General features: G+C 44.1%; 1 protein-coding gene across 6 annotated transcripts in view; it reads right to left on the bottom strand.

Moving 5' to 3' along the window:
- Nucleotides 1-824: 824 nt before the first annotated feature.
- The window catches only part of CEP57 (centrosomal protein 57), a 119,120-nt gene continuing 95,342 nt past the window's right edge, over nucleotides 825-24,602 (bottom strand). For all 6 annotated transcript variants that reach the window (XM_033948059.1, XM_033948057.1, XM_033948061.1 and 3 more), the window contains 3 exons: nucleotides 11,699-11,919; nucleotides 5,914-6,058; nucleotides 825-2,755 (listed from right to left, as the gene is read on the bottom strand). In XM_033948059.1, the coding sequence (XP_033803950.1) occupies nucleotides 2,522-2,755; nucleotides 5,914-6,058; nucleotides 11,699-11,919 (600 nt within the window). In that variant the 3' untranslated portion in view covers nucleotides 825-2,521. The remainder of the gene's footprint in view (nucleotides 2,756-5,913; nucleotides 6,059-11,698; nucleotides 11,920-24,602) is intronic.

The raw sequence follows: 24,602 nt of genomic DNA, 5'->3' as shown, positions 1-24,602 counted from the left end.
TATTTAGAGCTCGCAGCTACTATAAACAAGATACAAAAACATGCAATCAGCACTAATCTTATTTAAAGCTCGCAGCTACTCACATGTTCCACTATCCAGCAGAGTCTTGAAACAGTGAACAGATTCACAGGAGAAACCTGGTCTTCGGGCTGCCAATCGGATCAAGCTTTAACCCCCACAAAACCTAATCGGAGGGGGGGGGGGACCAAACAGCTGGCCCACTATTAATCCTAGCTGAGTCAAGAACCTGCATTTAAGCTCCTGAATAAATCAGGCATATGATTAGCTCGCAGTGGACAGCCCCTGAGCTTCCAAAATACAGAAGCAGGCTGGCTAGCTGGGTGTCCCCGAGGGCTGATTCTGCTAGCAGCAGACTTCAGCAGGGCGCGTCTGCATCTTCTCCTGGGCAGAGGTCCCAACAAGCCTCCACTCGAACACTTACAAAAATATCCAAAAATAATAAAACTGCAGAGCAGAAATACTTCTGAGGGGGCGGGAGCAGCGCCCTGGGATTGAAGTGACAATGGACAGTTTTCTGCAGGCAATTTGCAGGTTCAGATGCAAAACCCTACGGTTCAGGACCACTAGACACATTGCACTAGAAAAAATGGTTTCATCTATATATCACATCACCCATTTGTCATACTCTATGCTTACTTACATCACGAGTTTGGATACTAAGGATAGACTTGTGCTGGTAAAGCAAAGCAAGAATAAAAATTTTAGATGTTGTGAAAGACCTGGATGTAAATAACTATTTTAGATTCAAGTTTTAAAAGAAAAATTGCATGCTTTTTTTAAAAAAAAATAATTTCTTACTATTACTTGTTCCCTCAGATATTTATAGAAATTGTTCTTAATTGTGAAAATAATCAAACTTTCCACCAAACTAAACTCTGTTGAAAAGGAACAAAGTCATCCAGGAGCTGTACAGTTCTCTCTCCAACCCCCCCCCCCCCCAACAAAACCACACCCACAAAAATTACATATAACGTGAACACTTACATGATAACTTGGACAGCTGCAGCATTAGAGCTCAACTTTAAAATGGAACAACAGAATCTGCTTCATTAAGAATACATTAAAATATTAATTGAACAAAGTAGCTGCTGTTTATATGTTTCAGAGATGATTAACAGGTTTAACAACTGAAAAATACATAACACTAGCTTTATTGTATTACCAGGGCTATGTTCAAAGTGAGCTGCTCACGTAATCCCATAATCTTCCTCCATGGCAGGTTGGAGTATGCATGTTTATTCATAAGAGGCTAAGGGGCATACTTTTAGATGTGGTCTGAAAACAAGGTTAAGATGGGCAAAGTACATAATGTTTCATTTTTAGGGTTCCTTTTACGAAGGTGCGCTAGGGCCTTAACGCGCGGAATAGCGTGCGCTAAATTGCAGCACGCGCTAGCCGCTACCGCCTCCTTTTGAGCGGGCGGTAGATTTTCGGCTAGCGCGCGCTAATCCGGTGCGTGCGCTAAAACCGCTAGCACACCTTTGTAAAAGGAGCCCTTAATCCTCCCGTGTATGCAGTAAAACAGGTGCAAAGTCCACGAGTCCTTTTCTACCTGCAATGTTTGCCAATACGTTTTTAAGCGGGAACTTCTTGTGAAAATTAGCCTGCAGGTCCAGCTGTGGCAATTTTAACAGCAATATAAGCAAATTACAATTTTTTGGCAAGGATTGTATTAAAGTAAGCATATTAAGAAAGGGCATGAGAGATTTTTTTTAAAGCTTTTTCCTTCCTGGACGACGATACCTCAATTTTGATCATTTTGGTTTTTTTAGTGGACTGTTTTGAGGCTGTTCAATAAAATACAAATTTGTTAATAGCATAAAAATGTATTTTTCATATTTCTACCTTTTTCAATGTTAAATTATAGCCCAAGCTGCCACCTTTAAAACTTTCCAGAACCACTTTTAAAGTATTAGCAGTACAGTGGATTTGGATTTAAAAAGATGCTTTATGAAAAGGGCCAAAGAGCAAAGAGATGAAGTTGGAACTTCTTTTCCAAAATAGAGAGCGAGAGCGCAAGCACTTGTCATGTTCTGCTTTAATACTACTGACCAGGGGTTCTTAATCTAGTCTTCAGGACACACCAAGCCAGTCTGGTTTTCAGGATTCCAACAATGCAGCTACACGAGAGAGATCTGCATTCCATGGAAGTGGTGCCTGCAAATGTCTCATATTCATTTCAGTAGCCTAAAAACCTGGCTGGGTATGTCTCAAGGACTGGCTTGAGACCTTCTGCTAGACTGTCCAACTAGGCTGCCACAACCAACTCCATCAACAAGTTCCAATTCCCAACACAATCTGTGTTCTTAAAATATATATATATATATATATAAAACATTCAGTTTCTTTGTTTAGAAAGTGCAATTTGTACATAATTCTGCCTTCAGCACTGGAAAATGATATTTAGAAAGATTAAGAACTGAGCTCAGCTAAATGGAGATGGACAGGTAGGAAAATCACAACTTGCTATACACGTAAGGAAAACAGATCCAAACTGTAATCAATAATCCCAGCACAGGTCTTCTCTTTGAAGTGAAGTTTGCATTGCTTGCATATCCCTTAGTAGCTGAAGGCTCTTTTTGGTGTTCTCTCCAGGTTTCCTGCCACCTGCCTCTATCTCTTGCATGGATGCAGGTGTTATTTTGACTTCATTTACTCCTTTCAAAGCTCTACTGTCTCGAGTATGACCCTCTGAATTTCTCTTGTTGTAAGCCGACGCCTTTAGTTTCTCAACCTTTAATACCAAAGAAACAGAAAATATATGTGCATAAGTATTGTCACAGATTTATATGACGTTCTAGTAGCTGTACAGGTGTGTCAAAAATAAAGGGTCTTTGTAGGTTATAATACCTATTTAAATAACAAAAACTTTCAGTATGAACTCTGCACCCTGTGCAAAACAAGAGGAGCAGTGCCCTCTGTGGCTCCAAGTCACCCCCAGACTACTGTGGGCGCTAACGCCTTTTAAAGCTTCCAGAGTACCCCTGTATAGACAGCATGCCACTCTGTTACTGGGTGCACTCACCCCAGACAAATGCCCCTAAACTGTATTGTCCTTTTTTTGTTTCTTTTAAGATGCTATTCTTTTAAATGCTAGTTTGTAACCCGCTTAGGGGAAGATTCTCAAAACTTTAATGTGGGCGCTAAACCGGTTTAGCGTCCAGATATTTTAGCAGCGGATTATCGTGGTCTTTTCCGAGCTTCCTAGCAGTCTACGAATCTGCCATGCAAAATGTATTACAACGAGATCATTAATATTTAAAGGAGCACTCCGGCCGATTCCCTATTGCCAGGTGATTCCCCAACCTCGCTGATCTACATTTGCGAGTAACACTTCCCGATAGGTCTGCTCTATCATAGCCTAACTTTCTGGTCAGTGCCTGAACGTTGACCGGCTCAGGCATCGACAGGCATGTGAAGGAATATAAAGCTCGACTGCTCAGATTTGCCAGAAAATTTAGCTGCTGCCATGCAAACCCCCCCCCCTTTCAGGAGAGATGCCCACTCCCTCCCACCACCACCGTCATGCCTCAGATGACTCCCCCTCCCCCCCTTTACCTTGTTTATGAAGTCTGGCCGCAGGGATGCCTACCCCCTCTGTCCAGCAGGCCCACCTCTTCATAATGACGGGCCTCGGCCGCTCCCCCCCCCCACCCCGGTGCATCCGGGGACACGCCGTGGGCCTAGGGCTCTGATTGGCCCAGGTTGCTTAAGGACCTTCAGGAGTGGACATCTCTCCCACTGTAGGCATCCTTCCCGCTGCTGGTATGTTGGGGGAGGCATCGGTGGTTGTTGCATGGTGGCAGGAGGGAGTTGGCTTCTCTCCCACTGACGGGGTGGGGCTGGGTGTTGCTTGACATCAGCAACAGGAGGGTGTGGGCATGCATCCCTCCTATCGATCTTCAATTTGGGGTTGGGGGTTTTTTTTCGCGCATTTATTCTGCAAATGTGCCAATCGTTATCACCAGCGATCAGCATGTGCAAATTTAGCAACCCTCCCCGAAACTCATTGGCATGCGCGTTTTGTTTTTTTAAGAATGACACGCCTTTTTGAAATCGTTACTGTCCATGACAACTACCTGTCGGATTTTACTGCAAACATTTGAGAATCTTCCCTTTAGACATTTAGACCAATATTTCCCAAGTTGGTCCTGGAGTACCCCTTGCCGGTAAGGTTTTCAGGATATCCACAGTGGTACATATGAAAGATTTGCATACATTGAAGGCAGTGCTTGTTGTGCAGTATCCCTAAAAGGATGGTTCTTATGAAACTACAGAAGTTGTATAACCTTAAAGCCGAACTTGATCACGATATATAAAAGTCTCTAGAGATAATAAAAAAATACTTAACTATAGAAACAGAAAAATAAAATATCTAAAATAAACTTGTACTTGAATATAACAGTTTAATTCCTACACCCAAGCAGCCTTGTAAAAAAATAAAATCCAGAGATTCAGAAGTGTATATATATAAGATTAATAGCTGTATTTTAAACACTTAATGCTGCAGAAATTATATAAAAAGTACATCCACTATTTTTGCTGGGGTAAAGAATAAAATTGATTGTCACGATGATTTACGGTATCAGAAGTGTCTGGTCTTCGAGGCGAGGTGAATGATCACCTGTCAATACAAGAATGCTGAAAGGTTACCTGAGCTAAGGGAAAGCACTACATGCCAGAAGCTATCAAGATGACATACATCAGGGCACTTGCATTCCTCCTGTTTGTTGATGGTGAAGGTACTTCTCCTATGCTCAAGCCTAGACAGAACTTTGCATACTGATATCAAATAATGCAGAATAGCTGTGACTGTTAAAAACATCACAAAGAAAAATAGGGAGATCCAATGATCCACAGTGAAAACAATCCTCCGATGAAAACAAAAAACTGTGGATACAGATGTTCTGGAGATAATTTATTATATACTGACATATAAATTCAATGAAAAAAGTACAATGATAAAAAATACATCTGTATCCACAGTTTTTTTGTTTTCATTGGACTGTTAAAAATATGCCATGTCTGGTGACTAGCACTTACAGGAAATCACTTTTTTCTTAAGACACAGGGATGTCTAAGTCTAGATTTGTGGTGGCTATCTGGCGACCCACGAAACAAAAAATAATCCAACAATCTGCAGTGATGGATCAAACAACGAAAACAAAGAAAGAAAGAAAAAAAAAAAAAAACCCGGCAGATGTGATGCACAAAGTGCAAAATCTTTATTGGAGAAAATACAATGTAGCAATCCAAATAATGGTTCTCATATGTGAAGATACAGGACCCGATTTGGTCCGTGTTTCGGAAAACACTCTTTCCCCAGCGGTCCGGGATGTTATGGTACTAAAAACGAATGACAGGGGTATCAGTGAACAACAGGCAACGCAGAGCTCCTGTCCTGCTGCAACTCAGTAAAGACATCATTACAGCCCCTTTTACCGCTGGTCTAACCAATGGAAGAGGCTCATTATAAAAAGATGAATAGAAAATACCACTTCTAATCTAAGATTTGTTGATCGCTGTTGTTCACAGATACCCCGTGTCATTCATTTTTAGTAAGGTTCTCCACAACTGTGTAGCATAACATCCCGGACCATGTCGGGTCATGTGTCTTCACATATGAGAACCATTATTCGGATTGCTACATTGTACTTTCTTCAATCTAGGGCCCACATTCTACATCTGGTCTTTTCTGGACGTGTGTGCAGCCCAGGAAGCTTTGCTGATGCCTCAACCTATTTGCTCTGCTGGGACATCAGCACAGAAAATAATAGCCTCGCTACAGAGCGCACACGGAATTTGTCTCTTCTCAATTAACACTTCTGGTTTTATGCAAATGCAGCATTTAGTGTCAGTATCTTGAAAAGGTGATTTTACAAAGTGATTTACCCGTGCTTGATAGCGCCGAACTTTACATATTTGGTCCCCCTTTGCCTCCATTCTTTTCACTAGCGCCTCGAGTTCTCTTTCTAGGTCCATTCTCAATCTGTCCGAGTGCACTTCTTGGATCTGTTTCGCAAGTTCTCGATGATCACTGATAAAAGGGATGGGTGGTTTTCAGGGGAAAATAAATGTAGAAAGATAAATAAATAAATGAAAACAGGACTGAGAAGCTTCCTAAACAAGTAAACGGGTCAAACTGAACTATATAGCTTTCACTGCTTGACTTGCGATATTAACTTTTCTAGTTTGTCCCCGTTGTCATGAAAGTACTAGTACAACCCCCCCCCAAAAAAAAAAGCACACCCTAAAGAAACTTATGTGATTTAAAAATTGATTTGGAATGGGAGGGGGGGAGATAAGTTTTTTGAAATGTATTATTGCAGAATATTAAGTGTTATATTTAAGTTAAAATGTTATTATTTGTTGACACTTATTATAAGTTGTAAAAAAATTAATAAAGATTAAAAAAAAAAAAAAAAAAAAAACTCTACAAAATTTAAGTAAGCAAAAAGCTAGCTTAATATGTTATTCTGTCAAAATCCCAGTTCGACATTGCTACTATGTAAGTGAAAACAACTGGACTGCTGGACCCACTCCAAACATATTTTCCTTACAAACCAACAAACAAAAACCCCACACCCTCCACAAAAAAAAACAAATACACACACATTAGAAAACCATGTAGCTCTATCATATGATACAATTCTATTTGAGACGTCTAAGAGATTAAAAAGTCTAATTTCACCAAGCAATAATAAACTTTTATTAATAATGACAGGAGTTGCCATTCAACATATCGCCAGAAATTGGAAAAATTACACCAGACTTAATTACACCTTCTGGTGGAATTCGTTGTGCCATATATACAAAATGGAAAGAATAATTGCCATACAAAAAGGGAATTATAATAATTTTAAAGGGAATTATAATAATTTTAAAAAGATTTGAGGGCCATTGATAACATTGTAATGATTAGACACCTTTTTTACACTAAAAGTAAAATTATAATAATGGGAAAGGGGGGATATATAGTTATATTATTGGCTTAATTAATATTTTTGAATACGACACATGTATGATATGCTTGATTTACTATATTTGTGGAAAGGGAGGGTGGGGGAGGGGCTTAATTTATGTATTTAAGATGATAATAGAAAAGAATTTCAAGTGATGTGCACGATTTAATTGATGTTAAGATTGCACACTTGATGTAAGATGAAAAAATGAATAAAGAATTGGAAAAAAAACCCAAATACACACACACACACAACTGCTCCCCTGAAACCTCAATTTTAAAAATTGTTTTGCTGGTAAGGAGTGAAGCGTTTGCTTTTTATTGTTGACCTGTTAGTATCTGAAAGTTTTACGGCTCCTTTTACTAATGTGCGCTAGGGCTTTTAACGCACGAAATAGCCCGCGCTACATTGCTGCGCGCGCTACACCTTAACGCCAGCATTGAGCTGGCTGGCATTAGTACCAGAAGCGAAGTGCACAGTAATTTCCTGCGTGCGCTAAAAACGCTAGCGCACCTTAGTAAAAGGAGCCCTTAGTTTCAGAGCAGCTCTCCTTCTGGTCCCCTGGTTTAACTGCATAAGGCAACACTTACTCAGCAAGATATCTCATGCAGGGAAAGAGGAAAGTCTTCATTTCTTACAAAATGATAGTAAACGACGGTAATCTCCAATCTTAAATCGGTTGGCAATGTGTTCCAATGCGCAGGTTTTATAACACTGAAGTCTCTGGGTCTCCAACTAACTCTTAAAATACTCTAATTCTGGTATGTCAAAGATTTCCTTTTAGGGGGGGATTTCAAAGCACATTTGAGTGCATAACATTTAATCCTGTCTTTCAGGTACAAAGGATTAATAAATTCAAAGTACATCTCTCATTTATGAAAAGTCAATGCAATTTAATCAACAGCATTTTCCCAGCGGTTTCCTTCCAAAACCGATCCGACTGAAGAATTTGGAAGGTGTAGGCCTGCCATTTTTAAGAGGCGGGCCTGTTGGCAAGAGGGAGTGGGAATCCCTCTTGTCAGCTTCTATAACGAGGTATGGGGGGAGGAGCTGGTGGGGTTCTGAGTTGACCCCCCCCCCCACTACAGCTGTCTCTTGGGGTCTTGTTGGTGGGGTGGTGGGAGGGAAGGATCTTTATGGCCAGATCTTAGGGCCTTCACTCAATCCTCATCCTTCTTCACCTGTCTGCTGCCTTTGATACTGTTAAATCACAGCTTACTCCTTGATACGCTGTCCATGCTTGGATTCCGTGAATCTGTCCTCTCCTGGTTTGCTTCCTAACTCTCCCAATGCACCTTTAGTGTATGTGTTGGTTGGTCCTCTTCTGCTGCTACCCCACTAGCGGTTGGTGTACCCCAGAGCTCTGTCTTAGGACCTCTTCCCTCAGCGCCCCGATCTCCTCCCTTGGCTTCCAACATTACCTTTATGCCGACGACTCCCAGATCTACCTCTCTGCACCCGAAATTTCATCTAAAGTCCAAGAAAAAAAAAAAAAGTCTCTGCCTGTTTGGTCGACACTGCTGCCTGGATATTCTGCAGTCATCTGAAATCAAATATGTCCTAAATTGAGCTGCTGCTCTTTCCTCCTAAACCCTTTGCTCCTCCTCCTCTCTCCATCTCGGTAAATACTGCCATTCTCCCAGTCTCCTCTGCTCGCAACCCTGGAGTTGTCTTCAATTCCGACCTCTCATTTTCTACGCACATCCAAAAAGGCCTGTCGCTTCTATCTCTTCAACATCACCAAAAAGCCTGTCGCGTCTATCTCTTCAGCATCACCAAAATTTGATCCTTCCTCTCCGAGTACACTACCCAGACCCTTGTCCGCCCCCTCATAACCTTATGCTTAGATTACTGCAATCTACTTCCAACTGGTCTCCCGCAGTGTCGCCTCTCCCTTGCAGTCTGTGCAAAACTCTGCTGCATGACTCATCTTCTACCAACCTTGCTACACTCATGTCACCCCTCTTCTTAAATCACTTCACTGGTTCCCTATGTGCCTTTGCATACAGTTCAAGCTCCTTTTGCCGACCTACAAGTGTGTTCATTCTGTTGTCCCTCAATATCTCTCTTCTCTCCTTATACACCTCCCGGAGAACTCCGTTCCTCAGATAAGCTGCTCTCAGCTGTACCCTTCTCCTCCACTGCAAATTCCAGACTTCGTTCCTTTCATCTAACTGCTTCCTATGTCTGGAATAAAAAGTTACCTGAGTTTGTCCAGCACTCTTGATTGTAAACTGCCTAGAAGTCGCAAGATTGTGGCGGTATAGAAGAATAAAGTTATTATTATTATTTGTCCGCCAAGCCCCTTCCCTTACCCTTAAAAGCAGACTGAAAACCCACCTTTTTGATATAGCCTTCGATCCTTAACCCTACTCTGCCCACCAATCCATCCAGCTGATTAATCGTTCCCCTTAACTGTATCCATGACAACCTGTTTGTCTTGTCTGTTTAGATTATACTCTTGAGCAGGGACTGTGTTCTTCTCACACCAAATACAAAATAAGTGACCACAGATTAGAAATAGAAAGATAAAGACAAAAACTGAACTGGAAACATCAAGAATGAAAGACACTGTATACAATGCAATATAGTGGGAAATAGAAATAGAAATATGCTTCCTATTGCATCATGCTAAATACAAAAGCTATCAAAGATTTACATTTACCAAAATCACAAAGAAAATTCAAAAGACTTCCCACAAAAGAATAAGCTAGAAAAACCAGTCTAATCCTGGAGAAAGGAAGTGAAACAGTGAAAAAGTGCTGTACCTGCAACAAGCCAAGAAATGACCTGAGCACAGACAGTAAGGACCAGAAGAAGAACTTGAAATCGTTATTGACCTTTCTAGATATTGTAATTTTATTTTGCTGTTATGACTGGTACTTGCCTTTTTAAATTTTCTTTAACTTAACCCAAATGTACTACTTTTGCAATACATGTAAAACTGCTATCCAAAAGGAGCCTTTGGCGCTTGCCTTCTTCAGCCTCAGGACTAGTTGTAATGATCAGACTAGGAACAGTGGGGAAAAAAATCCCCAGATGACTGTGAATAAATGCTCGTGGTGCTAGAATTCTAGCACTAGTTCTGACGGAATTGCACAAAGGAGAGAGGAACCCATCTAAATCTTGTACAGTAAAACATTAGATTGCAAGTAACTTGCAAGTGTTTTGCAAGACAAACAAAACATTTTATTAAATTTTAACTTGATACACAAGCAAGGTCTTGCAATACAAGTACATACAGTATACATGCGACATCACAACTGAACTGATGGTGGTTCTCTCTCTCTCTGACACTGCAGGAGTGTAGTAACATCACCCCCCACTTTAACCTTTACTGCACCAACAAGAAACCCCGCAGAATTCAGCTGTTCGCCATCCCTTCGCTAAAGCTTTGTCATCTCAAAAGATTCCTAGATAAAACCCTCGCCTTCCAAGCAGCCAAGCTGAACCCATGGCTAGCCCAAATGATACTCGAGGCCCCCACCTACCTCGGCTTCAGAAAATTACTCAAAACCTACCTTTTCAGCAAACAAGACCCTTAACCGACCCTTCCGATAATCTCCGGGCCCCTTGCTCGGCTCATCTCCTCTTTCATGATAGCTCCTATCTCCCCCTTCTTCTTCTACCCTCTTCCTTCATCTGCCAAGTTTGGCTAAATTTGTTGTAAATCCGATAAATTTGTTGTAAATCTACATGTCTATGCGGATCCTAATCTAATTAATGTAAACCGCCTAGAACTCGCTGGGTATGGCGGTATATAAAAATAAAATTATTATTATTATAAACAAGCAAGGTCTTGCAATATGAACACATACAGTATTTTGTATTAAAGTTTTTGGGTTGTGGAGTTTCCATTATTTCTTATGGGGAAATTCGCTTTGATATACGAGTGTTTTGGATTACAAGCATGTTTTCGGAACGAATTATGTTCGCACACCAAGGTTTTACTGTGTTTATATTCTACTACTGTCAAACCTGTTTGCAAGTAACGCAGTTTGCGAGCGTTTTACAAGAAGAGCAAAACACTCCAGCAAACTAACTCGTAAGACAAGTGCCGTCCCGATAAACGAGCACGTACACGCGTGTCACACGTAAGCACGCACGTCGATGATGCGCTCATCGACACTGTGCGCATTTATACGTAATGCGCACCTACATGACTGTTTATCGGGATGGCACTCTTCTCAAACACTGTATAGCAGCCCGCTCTTCAAATATCCAGACCAGCTATGTGGGCTCGGGGTGGTGTGGAAAGAGAGGCTGGCGGACGGCAGAGGCTTAGGAGAACAGCTACATTTTCACCTGCTTCCAGAAATAAAGGAAAGACTCATTTTAGTACACGAGGTACTTTTTTTTATAAATACACTGGTCACCAAGTTTTTGGGTTGTGGAACAAATCGTCTAAGTTTCCATTATCTCCTATGGGGAAATTTGCTTTGATATGTGAGCGCTTTGGATTACGAGCATGCTTCTAGAATGAATTATGCTCGTAAACCAAGGTACCACTGTATTTGAAAAATTTCCAACTAACCAAAACAGCTTACAACATCGTACATATCTGGCAAAAAAAAACAAACACACACAACATTAAAAATTCAATTCTACAAGTTTTGTCATACATTTTTACTTCCTCTTACCCCAAGGATACTTTCAACTTAGAAAACCATTACTTGGTCAAAACAAAGAAGTTATAACATTCAAGAAAAACTTACAAACTCATTTGTCCAAATTCATCCTGCAGAGTCAGTAAAAGTTCAGAGAGTTCTTCTTGAGGGACTAAGGACGATTCAGATCTCCTGTCAATACTGTACTGGTTTCTAGCCATTGGTATGTCGCTCACCACACGATCATTACACAACAGTTTATTATGGTGCTTCATTAGGTGCAAGACATGCTGGACGTTGGCGCGAACAGAATAGCTATTCCCTGTGTTCTATAAAAATAGAACAAAAGCAGAAGTGCTAACATAAGTACATTTAGCTGCTTCAAGTCTTCTCCAATTACAATGAAACTTCAGAGTTATGTGGCATTATTATATTATCGACTACAAATTAGAGAGATAAATTTCTTTGTAATCTGTGACGAAAATTAATATATATTAATATAATCACAGCTATGATATTATTAAAAGCTTAACCATTTATAATTATGCAAAACAAATTATTTGTATGTGTTTGTGAAGTGCTCAGACCAAGAAACCCATATAGTAGTGATGTCACTACAATGAGGTTTACAAGGGGACCATCATCGCCTTCACAAGTCCCCTGCCCACCCTAAATACTGAAACCTAACTTCTAGGTCCGTCCAACTTATTGTACTTATCTGTATTTGGGGGCGATTGGTATTGTTAACTCTCATTGGTGACTTATTAAAATAAAGTGCAAGTGCTTCAGTAAAATGCTGAATGTTTTTTCTTTTCTGAATTTATTCCCGTCCCCCCGATCCGGATTTCGTCTCTTCATCAGAGAGGGACACTAGTGAAGGCTCGCTGAGTTCAGGAACAATCAAAATGGACGGGGCGTCCAATTGTGAAAACCTCATTGTAGTGACATCACTACTATATGGGTTTCTTGGTCTGAGCACTTCAAACACATACAAATAATTTGTTTTGCAAAATTATTATATTATGCAAGTCCATAATAAAAGCCCTGCTATATCGTCATGAACTCGCAGTATTGCAAACTGATTTGCTGTAACTTTTCTAACAGTGCTAAGCTCTCGAGGAAGGGGGGATTTCTTCCCCCGAAATGGAGCACCGTTGAACAAAGAGAGCAAACTATTGGACTTCTTCAGCTGTTTCAACAATGAATGCAATGAAGATAACTGCTGTTACTAAATCAACATTAGTGAAGTGGATAAACGTTATATCATACAACAAAACAAATTGCTCCACTCTATTAGCTAAGGGTAATGTCTTTAAATGGAAGAAAAAGCCTCAGGTTTAGGCAGGGCATACATGCTCAAGCCTCCTCTACGCCACATTAAGAGACGCCACGTTTATACTTCAACACTTTTGGCAGCATTGCTAATGAGGCAATTTTTGTCCCATGTTGAAAACTAGCCTAGCGGCAAGCATAAAGTCTTGACGGAAGTTTTTTTGCAGCCAATGATGTGGGTGGAGGAGGCTTGAGCATGTATGCCCTGCCTAGACAAACCTGAGGCTTTTTCTTCCGTTTAAAGACATTAACCTTAGCTAATAGAGTGGAGCAATTTGTTTTGTTGGATGAAGGTAAGTACACCTTTTCTCAAGTTAGTTCCAAGAGAGCAATTTCTTGCATTTCTCACAGGACTTACTGCAGTTCAGAAGTTGTTTTTGACGCCATAAGTTCTCTTAGAACACAGAGCCAGTAATATTTATTGGAGTGTTGCATAAATGATCACACTTATTTGTTAGCGCTGATTGCACTGTATCAGGAGCCCAGGGATGTTTCACAAGATATTTATTCAGTGCACCCATATGGGTATAACTCGAATCCCAGGCATTGGCATGAACATTAGTTGTGAAAACTGAGGGCTCCTCTTCACTAAAAATTCCTTAATGTTATTGAGAGTCCCATATGGGCTCCTTTGGTATTTATTAATACTCCAGTAGATTTACTCTCTCCTTTAATCGCAAAGGAATCTTTTTTTTTTACAACTGCTTTTAGAGGCATCCTCAATATATTATTTTATTAATTACAAATCATAGTCTAAAACAAGTAAATCAAAAACACACAAATTGGGAAGAGAAAGAAACAAAAAATAAATAAATAAATAAATAAAACTAAATGCAGTATTAAAACAGGAAAAAACAAACTATGCAGCTCTCGCTAGGAAACTTTAGAAAACATGTGAGAAAAGGGACACTCAGGGAAAATAAGGCTATATAGTGGAGAGATTAAGGGCCCCCTTTTATCAAGCCGTGTTGTTGGGGGGGGGGGGGGGGTTAATTGCCGGCCGCTGCAGTAAAAGCTCCGATGCTCATAGGAATTCTATGAGCATTGGAGCTAGCAATTAAAAAAACCTAAACAGGGCTTGATAAAATGGGGCCTAAATGAATTCTTTGCTTCAGTCTTCACTGAGGAAGACGTGGGAGAAACATCAGCATACCTTGAAAATACATATAATGGGGTAATTTAACAAACTGAAGAGTAGTAAGTTGCCTAGACCAGTTGTTATACATCTCGAGTACCGACAAAACTGAAAAATAACTTGCAGAGCCATTGTTACCAAAGCTTAAAGAACGGTCCAAAATTTGGCAGCTAAAATGCTAAGAAATGCAGAATAGCACAGTTACTTACCGTAACAGGTGTTATCCAGGGACAGCAGGCAGATATTCTTAACGCATGGGTGACGTCACCGACGGAGCCCCGGTACGGACCTTTTTAACTAGAAAGTTCTAGTTGGCCGCACCGCGCATGCGCGAGTGCCTTCCCGCCCGACGGAGGAGAGCGTGGTCCCCAGTTAAGATAAGCCAGCTAAGAAGCCAACCCGGGGAGGAGGGTGGGACGTAAGAATATCTGCCTGCTGTCCCTGGATAACACCTGTTACGGTAAGTAACTGTGCTTTATCTCAGGACAAGCAGGCAGCATATTCTTAACGCATAGGTGACCTCCAAGCTAACAGAGAGGGAGGAGGGATGGTTGGCCATTAGGAAAATAAATTTTGTAACACAGATTGGCCGAAGTGTCCATCCCGTCTGGAGAAGGCATCCAGACAGTAGTGAGTAGTGAACGTGTGAACTGAGGACCAAGTGGCAGCCTTGCAGATTTCCTCGATGGGCGTGGAACTGAGGAAAGCCACAGAAGCAGCCATAGCTCTGACCCTGTGGGCCATGACAGCACCTTCCAGTGAGAGACCGGCCAGAGCATAACAGAACGCAATACAGGCAGCAAGCCAGTTGGAAAGCGTCCGTTTAGAGACAGGACGACCTAGACGGTTAGGATCGAAGGTCAGAAAGAGCTGAGGGGACGAGCGGTGAGCCCTGGTACGGTCAAGGTAGTATGCAAGGGCACGCTTACAATCCACCGTGTGCAACGCCTGTTCCCCAGGATGAGAATGGGGTTTAGGGAAAAAGACAGGCAACACAATGGACTGGTTGAGGTGAAAAGCCGAGACCACCTTGGGAAGGAATTTAGGATGGGTACGCAGAACCACCTTGTCATGGTGAAAAACAGTGAACGGTGGATCGGCGACCAGTGCATGCATCTCACTAACCCTCCTGGCAAAGGTGATGGCAATGAGGAAAAGCACCTTCCATGTTAGAAGTTTGAGCGAAGTTGTGGCAAGAGGTTCAAAAGGGGGTTTCATGAGGGCTGATAAAACCACATTCAGGTCCCAGACGACAGGAGGAGGCTTCAGAGGTGGTTTGACATTGAAGAGGCCTCTCATGAACCGGGAAACCAGTGGATGAGCCGTGAGAGGTTTTCCGAGGATAGGCTCATGAAACGCAGTGATGGCACTGAGGTGGACTCTGATTGAGGTAGACTTGAGGCCAGCGTCGGACAGAGAGAGCAAATAGTCCAGTACAGGTTCCACCGTTAATGAGGTGGGATCGTGATGATGCAGTAGACACCAAGAGGAGAACCTGGTCCACTTCTGATGGTAACATTGGAGGGTGGCCGGTTTCCTGGAGGCATCCAAAATGCGACGGACAGGCTGAGACAGATTCTCTGGAGAGGTCAGCCCGAGAGAAACCAAGCTGTCAGGTGGAGCGAAGACAGATTGGGATGCAGTAGAGACTGACGTTGCTGCGTAAGTAGAGTAGGAAACACAGGAAGAGGAATGGGCTCCCTGGAGCTGAGCTGAAGCAGGAGGAAGAACCAGTGTTGGCGAGGCCACCGAGGAGCGATGAGAATCATGGTGGCCCTGTCCCTGCGGAGTTTGGATAATGTCCACAACATCAGAGGTAGTTGAGGAAAGGCATAGAGGAACCGATCCGTCCAGTCGAGCAGGAATGCATCTGGGGTCAGACGATGAGGAGAGAAGAGTCTGGAACAGAACTGGGGCAGCTGATGGTTGTGAGGCACTGCAAAGAGGTCCACCTGCGGAGTGCCCCAGCGAGCAAAGATTGAGTGGAGTGTTGAAGGGTCCAGAGTCCACTCGTGAGGTTGAAGGATGTGGCTGAGATTGTCGGCCAGGGAGTTCTGTTCGCCCTGGATATAGACAGCCTTGAGGAAGAGATTGCGGGCCGTGGCCCAGGTCCAGATGCTGAGAGCCTCCTGACAAAGGAGGCGAGATCCGGTGCCGCCTTGCTTGTTTATGTAGTACATGGCGACTTGATTGTCTGTGCACAGGAGAAGAACCTGAGGGCAGAGAAGGTGCTGGAAGGCCTTGAGAGCATAGAACATGGTTCTGAGTTTCAGGAAATTGATGTGATGTTGACGCTCCTGAGGGGTCCAGAGTCCCTGGGTGCGTAGATCTCCCAGGTGAGCTCCCCACGCATAGGGGGAGGCATCCGTGGTTATGATCATGGAGTGAGGGGGTAGATGAAAGAGTAGACCCCTGGAAAGATTTGAGGAGTTCAACCACATTGAAGAGATTGCTGAAGAGACGATGTCACAGAGATGGGATGAGAAAGAAGATCCGTGGTCTGTGACCATTGGTTGGCAAGAGTCCATTGGGGTGTCCTGAGGTGGAGTCGCACCAGAGGAAGCACATGGACCGTCGAGGCCATGTGGCCCAGGAGGACCATCATCTGTCGGGCAGGAATGGAGTGATGAAGGAGCACCTGACGACAGAGGTGGAGCAGGGTCCGTTGACGGTCGGAGGGGAGAAACGCCCTCATTAGTGTGGTGTCGAGAACTGCTCCAATGAACTGAAGTCGCTGTGTGGGAAGCAGATGCGACTTGGGGTAGTTGATCTCGAACCCCAGGAGATGGAGGAAAGAGATGGTGTGATGAGTGGCTTGTAGCACAAGTGGAGACGTAGGTGCTTTCACCAACCAATCGTCCAAGTAGGGGAACACCTGGAGGTTGTGAGACCTGAGGAAGGCCGCCACCACAATAAGGCACTTGGTGAACACCCTGGGCGATGAAGCAAGGCCAAAAGGTAGCACTTTGTACTGATAGTGACGGTGCTGTATTTGAAACCGTAGGTAGCAACGTGAAGTCGGATTGATTGGGATGTGAGTGTAGGCCTCTTTGAGGTCCAGGGAACATAGCCAATCGTGTTGAGAGAGAAGAGGGTAAAGCGTGGCAAGGGAGAGCATTCTGAACTTCTCCTTGACCAGACACTTGTTGAGGTCCCTGAGATCGAGGATGGGACGAAGGTCTCCTGTCTTCTTGGGAACCAGGAAGTAGCGGGAGTAGAATCCCTGACCCCTTTGGTCCGGAGGCACCTCTTCGATGGCATTGAGAAGAAGGAGGGATTGGACCTCCCTCAGGAGGAGGTGGGTTTGGGAGGAGTGAGAAGCAGACTCAACGGGAGGATTGTCTGGTGGAAGAGTCTGGAAGTTGAGAGAGTAGCCGTGGCGAATGATATTGAGGACCCATTGGTCTGATGTGATGACCTCCCAACGGCTGAGGAAGATTTGGAGGTGACCTCCGATAGGCTGAGGAAGAGGCAATGATGATGGGAGACTGGCTATGCCCTGGAGGAAAAAGTCAAAAGGGCTGAGATGGTTTTGACGGAGGGAGAGGCTTGGCAGGTTGGTGAGACTGTGAGCGAGCCTGAGATTGATGCTATTGACGAGGTCAGCGAGGCTGCTGTTGAGGCGGGTTAAGAGGTCTGGCCGAGAACCTGCGCTGGTATGAACACTGCTGTCTGTAGGTGCGAGCAGGTGGAGTCTTCTTTTTAGGTTTAATCAGAGTGTCCCACCTGGTCTCATGTGCTGAGAGTTTCTGGGTTGTTGAGTCCAGGGACTCTCCGAAGAGTTCATCACCCAGACAAGGTGCGTTAGCCAGGCGGTCCTGGTGGTTAATGTCCAGGTAAGAGACTCTCAGCCATGCCAAACGTCGCATGGCCACCGCCATGGCAGATGCGCGAGAGGTCAGCTCAAATGAGTCGTAGATGGAGAGAACCATGAATTTCCTGAGTTGGAGGAGGCTGGAAATATGTTGCTGGAAAAGAGGGACCTTACGTTCAGGAAGGTATTTCTGTAAGGAGGAGAGCTGTTGCACCAGATGCTTCATGTAGAAGGAGAAGTGGAAGGTGTAGTTGTTGGCTCTATTGGCTAACATGGCATTTTGGAAAAGGCGCTTACCAAATTTATCCATGGTCTTTCCCTCTCTGCCAGGAGGGGTGGAGGCATATACACTGGAACCCTGAGATTTTTTCAAAGTAGATTCCACCAGGAGGGACTCGTGGGGCAATTGAGGTTTATCAAACCCTGGGATTGGAATAACCCGGTACAAGCTATCCAATTTACGAGGGGCTTCAGGAACCGTGAGGGGAGCTTCCCAGTTTTTATAGAAAGTTTCCCGTAAGATGTCGTGGACGGGCAACTTCAGAAATTCTTTGGGAGGTTGCTCAAAGTCTAGGGCATCGAGGAAAGCCTGAGACTTTTTAGTCGGACTCTAAGGGAATGGAAAGAGCTGCTGACATCTCCCTAAGGAATTTGGAGAAAGAGGATTGCTCTGGTTTGGAGACGGTGTTGGTCATGGAGGGTTCTTCATCGGTTGACGAAGCGTCCTCCTCGGTACCGTGAGGGGAGTCTTCCCACAAATCTGGGTCCCTAACGTCGGGGTGTGTACGTTTGGACATCGGTGTGGAGGGCTTGGCATGGCGGGTCTTTGAAAGAGATTTGCCTGAGCGCACCGAGGCGGTACCGGGTCGTTCCTGGGATCGGACAGGGTCAGCAGCATCACGGGTATGTACTGTAGGTGTTTCTGCCAAGAGCACTGGCATGGAAGTATTAATCGGTACCGAGGGGGTCGACACCGATGGGACAGCGTGAGGCTCGGACCGGTCCCGTACCGGAAGGTGCGGTGCCAGCAACACCGGCAACAGTTGTTGGAGCTGTTGTGCAGCTGCTCCTGTAACTGTGTTTGGAGTATGGCCGCGATGCGGTCGTCCAGGGGAGGCACCGGTACCGCTTTTTTCTTCTTCGGTACCATAGGTGCCGCTCTACGCTCCGGCGATGAGGAGGCCGATGATGAGGCACTCACCGAGATAGGAGCGGAGCGTTTGCGGGGCCGGTGCGGTGCCGGGAGGGCTGGTGTCGCAATCGTGGCAGGAGGGCGCTCAAGGGAAGTGGGAGGCTTCTTAGCCGGCTTACCTGGGCCCAACGACCCCGAGGAAGGGTCCGGTGGTGTTGATGTCGTCGGTGCCGACTTTTGTGGTGCCGTCGACGTCGCAGCCGGTTCCATGGCAGATCCGGTACCAAACAAAATATTTTGCTGGATCTGCCGATATTTCAAAGTACGCTTTTTAAGCGTAGCACAGCGGGTGCAGGTGTCAGCCCGATGCTCTGGACCCAAGCACTGGAGGCACCAATTGTGTGGGTCGGTGAGGGAGATCGGGCGTGCACACCGCTGGCACTTCTTAAAACCCGGTTGAGGGGGCATGAATGGAAACAAGGCCTCCGTAAAATTGAACCCGGAGGCCTGTATGGTGGCAACAGGCCCCGCCGGGGCCGGCCTGAAAAAATAAGGAAAACTCGACGAGTTTGTTTTTTGTTTTTTTTTTTGAAAACAAAAATAAAGGGAATCCGATAAGAAAAAAGGAAAAAAGTGAAAAAATACGCGAGCGGGAAGGCAAAAATTAGTTTTTCAACGGCCGTTGAAAACACATGCGTCTTCTTCACTCCGCGGAAACGAAGAAACTGGGGACCACGCTCTCCTCCATCGGGCGGGAAGGCACTCACGCATGCGCGGTGCAGCCAACTAGAACTTTCTAGTTAAAAAGGTCCGTACCGGGGCTCCGTCGGTGACGTCACCCATGCGTTAAGAATATGCTGCCTGCTTGTCCTGGGATAACATGCATTTGAGCTGCAAAAATCTGAGAGAAAGGCAAAGTATGGTGAAGAACTTTTGAGCATGAGAACTGGAATTTGGGTGTGATTGTATGTGATAATTTAAGGTAGCCAAACAGGTAAAAAAGGTGACGGTGAAAACAGGGTTACCAGATGTCTGGGTTTCCCCAGACATGTCCTCTTTTTTGAGGACTCTCTAGGAAGTCCGGGTGGCTTTTCTATTTTGTTATTTTTGTCTGGGAAAACCAGACATTGGGAAACCCTACAGCAGTCATTGCAAGGCCCGCGCACCTATCCAGAGTCCTCTGCTGCCCCCCAGCGAGATCTGGTGCTTCCTCACCATTCTCACAGTGCTGCTGCTTCAACTGTTCAGCCGTAGGCAGCGTGAGTGAAGTAAACACGTTGTCTTTGGCTACCAGAAACTTTTCCTCTGCTACTGCTTCCTGCCCCCCCCCCCTACATAGGCGAGAAGTAGTAGCAGAGAAATAGTGAGTTTTTCACTTATGCTGCCTAGGCCAAAAGAGTTAGAGTAGCACCACTGGGAGAACGATGAGTAAGCACAGGTTCCTGCGGTGGTGTGTGTGGTGGAATAGCATGGGGAGGGTAAAAGATGCTTTACTGCAGAGATGGGGAAGAAAGGGAAGGAAAGTTGCCAGACCATCAGGGGAAGAAAAGGAAGGGGCTGATAGAGATGCCAGACCATGGGAGATGAAGGAAGGGGAGGAGAGAGATGTTAAGACCACTGGATGGGGAAGGGAGGGGGGAAGAGGAAGAGAGAGATAGACCAGAGAAAGGAAAGAGGAAGGAGAAGTTCTAGACCAGGGGTGCCCAACGCGTCGATCGCGATCGACCAGTAGCTCAGGAAGGCAACGCGAGTCGATCGCGGAGCCTATCCCGGGCTCTGTGATAGACTCGTGTTGCCGTCCTGATCTACGGGCCGATCAGCCTTCCTCTCCAGTTTTCTTTCTCCCTAGGGCCTTTTAGCTGGGCGATCCGCCCAGCTGTCATCTGCCGCTGCTGAACAAAAAACCGGGTCCTGCCTTCGCGGAAACAGAAAGTAGGCAGGACCCGGCAGGAAGAAGAACAAATGCTTGTCTCCCGCATTAGCCCGTAGCGAACGCTTGCTTCAGGGCTCTCAACATGTGCGCGCCGGCTTCCCTTCTCCCCTCCCCCCCCCGGACATAACTTCCGGTTTCGGAGGGAAGAGAAGAGAAGCCGGCGCGCACATGTTGAGAGCCCTGAAGCAAGCGTTCGCTACGGGCTAATGCGGGAGACAAGCATTTGTTCTTCTTCCTGCCGGGTCCTGCCTACTTTCTGTTTCGGCGAAGGCAGGACCCGGCAGCATTTCCCCCAATAGGTTGATCGCGATCTTGGGCTGATCAGCCTTCCTCTTCCCGATGGCAGAATTGACGTCAGGGAGAGGAATGCTGGTTGGCCGAAGCAGGGAGAGCTTGGGGCCTGTTATTGGTGGCGTTTGGGTCCTGGTCCCCGATGGCAATGGCAGTGGCAGTGGCTTGGGGGAGGGCAGGGAGAAAGAAAGAAAAAGGGCAGGCAGGGAGACAGAAGGAAATAAGAGAAACAGAAAAAAATGAAAGGGAGGCAGAGAGAAAGAAAGGGCAGGGAAGAGGAAGGAAAAGTTGGGGGGAAGAAATGAGGTCTGGAGGAGAAGAAGCATACAGGCTAAAAGAAGGGAAGAAAGATTGGATGCACAGTCAGAAGAAGAAAGTGCAACCAGAGACTCATGAAATCACCAGACAAGGTAGGGAAAATGATTTTATTTTAAATTTTGTGATCAAAATGTGTCTGAATTTATATCTGCTGTCTATATTTTACACTATGGTCCCCTTTTACTAAACCACAATAGAGGTTTTTAGCGCAGGGAGCCTAGGAGTGTCGAGAGCAGCGCTGGGCATTCAGCGCAGCTCCCTGCACTAAAAACTGCTAACGTGGTTTAGTAAAAAGGGAGGGGGTGGGTATTTGTCTACTTTTGTATGGTTGTTACTGAGGTGACAGTGCATAGAGTCATCTGCTTTGACCTCTTTGAAAACCCTGGAATAGGAATGATGATTAACATTTTCTATGCGTACAGTGTGCGTTGTGTTTTTTTAAAATTTTATTGTTGGTAGATCATTGTGACTTGGTTATTTAAAAAGTAGCTCGCAAGCCCAAAAAGTGTGGGCACCCCTGTTCTAGACTAAGGCAGGGGGGAAGGGAAAGACAGAGATGCCTGACCAAAAAGGGGGGAGGAGGGGAAAGATGCCAGACTGTGGGAAAGAGGATAAAGATCCCAGACCATAAGAGGGGAAAAGGGGGAAGACTGATGTCAGACCATAAGAGAGGGAGAAGATGGTACACAGGGATGGAGGGGAAGGGGAGAGATAGAAACATACAGCAGAAAAATGCTAAATGGCCCAACTAGTCTGCCCATCCGCAGTAACCATTACTTCTTTCTCTCTCTGAGAGATCCCATGTGCCTATCCCAGGCCCTCTTGAATTCAGACACAGTCTCTATTTTCACATGGTGTGCAGGGATAGGATGGGTAGGGAAGGAGATGTCACATAGGGATGGGAGGAAGGGAAGAAAATGGAAGAAATGCTATTTATGGATAGATGGGAATAGGGGAGGAGATGGCACACATGGATGGTGGGGAAGGGCAGAGAGAAGGAGATAGTGCACATGGATAGATGGAAAGGGAAGACATGGAAAATTAGATAGATAGCAGAAAAATAGAAGAAAACTGAAAAAAAGTTAATGCCAAAGATGGACATAGGGCAGAAAGTGAAGGAGAGAAAAACAGCAAAAGGATACGGTGACCCTGGAAACCAGAGTTTAGAGCAGACAGAAGGAAGTGCAACCAGTGTCTTGATGCCTTTGCTACTTAGCTGGCTCAATATAAGCTGGTCTTAAACCCCAAGAAAACCACTGCATGCTGGATTACTAGGTCTCTATTGCAACCTAGCTCTCCTCTTATACTGTTTGGTCTCGCATCTTATCTGTTCTGGGACTGGGAAAAGATGAGTAGAAAAATAAAAATCACCAAAAGGTAGGAAAAGTGATTTTATTTTCAATTTAGTGATTAAAAGGTGTCAGTTCTCAGAATTTACATCTGATGTCTATATTTTGCACTGTTATGAAAGAAATATATTTTTTTTCTATTTCTCTGGTGTTGTGCTGCTTGCAGAGTCTGGCATCTTAGTGTTTTGTTTAAAACCCAATCTTCAAAAGAGCCGCAATTCATCAATAAATTACTTATTCCATATTCTACCTCACGTACTTCTCCGATCTATGGACCAAAAACTGTTTTCTGTGAACGCACCTAGACTCTGGAACGCTATGCCAACATACTTGAGAGAGGAAGAAAACAACTCGTTTTAAAAGTTTCTTGAAAAGCTTTCTGTTTATAGACGCTTTCAACCTATAACTCTTATTGTTAAATATATTTATTGATTTTCAAATCATACAATCAAGAATAACTTGTACAGAAAGCAAGATTAGTAATTCAACATAAAGCAAGAAATATTTCAACAACATTAAAGTAATTATAACTAATATGCTCAAGACCTCAAATTATGGGATCCAAGATTCCTTAGCGAGAACAAAGAAAAGAATTGAACAAAATGAACACTCTTACTCTTAAAGTTAGCTGGAGGGCTGATTGCTGGGATTAATCAATAATCTTAGGGCTTATGATTTTTCTGCCTCCAAACGAGAGAGCGCTAAGAAGGAAGTCAAATGACTAGGTTCAAAGAAAACATATTTAACTGTTCGGTGATGCACTATACACTTACAGGGGTGTCATAAATAAAAGGTAGCACCTAAGGATGTAACATCTGGCTTCAACATTAGAAATTCACGGCGACGTTTTTGAGTCTCTCGTGATAAATCAGGAAATATCTGCACTTTAAAGCCCATAAATTCTTTCTGTCTATTTTTAAAAAATAATTTTAACAACCAAACTTTATCAATAGAGAGGGCTACTGTTACAATCAAAGTACTTTGTTCTATAGCCTCTTTATCAGATTTCTCCAATAACTCCGATACATCCAATTGTCCTTGGTCCAAGGACCTATTTAACGATTTGTTCTTGTTAGGTAAGTAATAAACTCGTGATAAAGGAGGTATTGAATCTTCTGGGGCCCCCAAAACTTCAAGAAAATATCTCTTAAAACATTTCTCTAGGTGATACCAATGGTAACTTAGGAAAATTAATTAATCTTAAATTGTTGTATCTGGAGTTATTTTCCAAATTCTCCATCTTTCTTCTAAGATTTATATTGTCCTTCATTAGAACATCTTGTAGCTGTTTAGATGATTTTATTTCCTGTTCAAGCTTTTGAACAGAAGAATTAGAGGCAGTCAATTCATTTTCCAGTGTTTTAAGTTTAGTAGAATGTTGAGACAGTTTCCCCTCTATTAACTGAAATTTGGGACTTATGGTCTTCACTAGTCCGGCCATAAGATCCTACAATGAGTCAAGAGTTACTTCCGAAGGTTTATCCAAGGAAATTAAAGAAATAGAAGTGTCATAGTGCTCACCATCCAGTTGAATTCCTTGTCGCTGTCTCTGAAGACTTACTCGCCTCTCCTTGGTTGATTTACTCTCAGCTTCTTCCAAGGAGCTCATTTCAATATGAGCTCCTATCAGCAGGCCCTGCGCTGGACTACTTGCCTCAGGGGAAGGCAAAGCCCCGATATCCGGGGTTCCCATACTCCTTGGAGAGCT

The sequence above is a fragment of the Geotrypetes seraphini genome, chromosome 6, assembly GCF_902459505.1.
Source record: "Geotrypetes seraphini chromosome 6, aGeoSer1.1, whole genome shotgun sequence".
NCBI lineage: Eukaryota > Metazoa > Chordata > Amphibia > Gymnophiona > Dermophiidae > Geotrypetes > Geotrypetes seraphini.
Note: the sequence above shows the minus strand (reverse complement) of the source record. Positions and strands in the feature narration are given on the sequence as shown.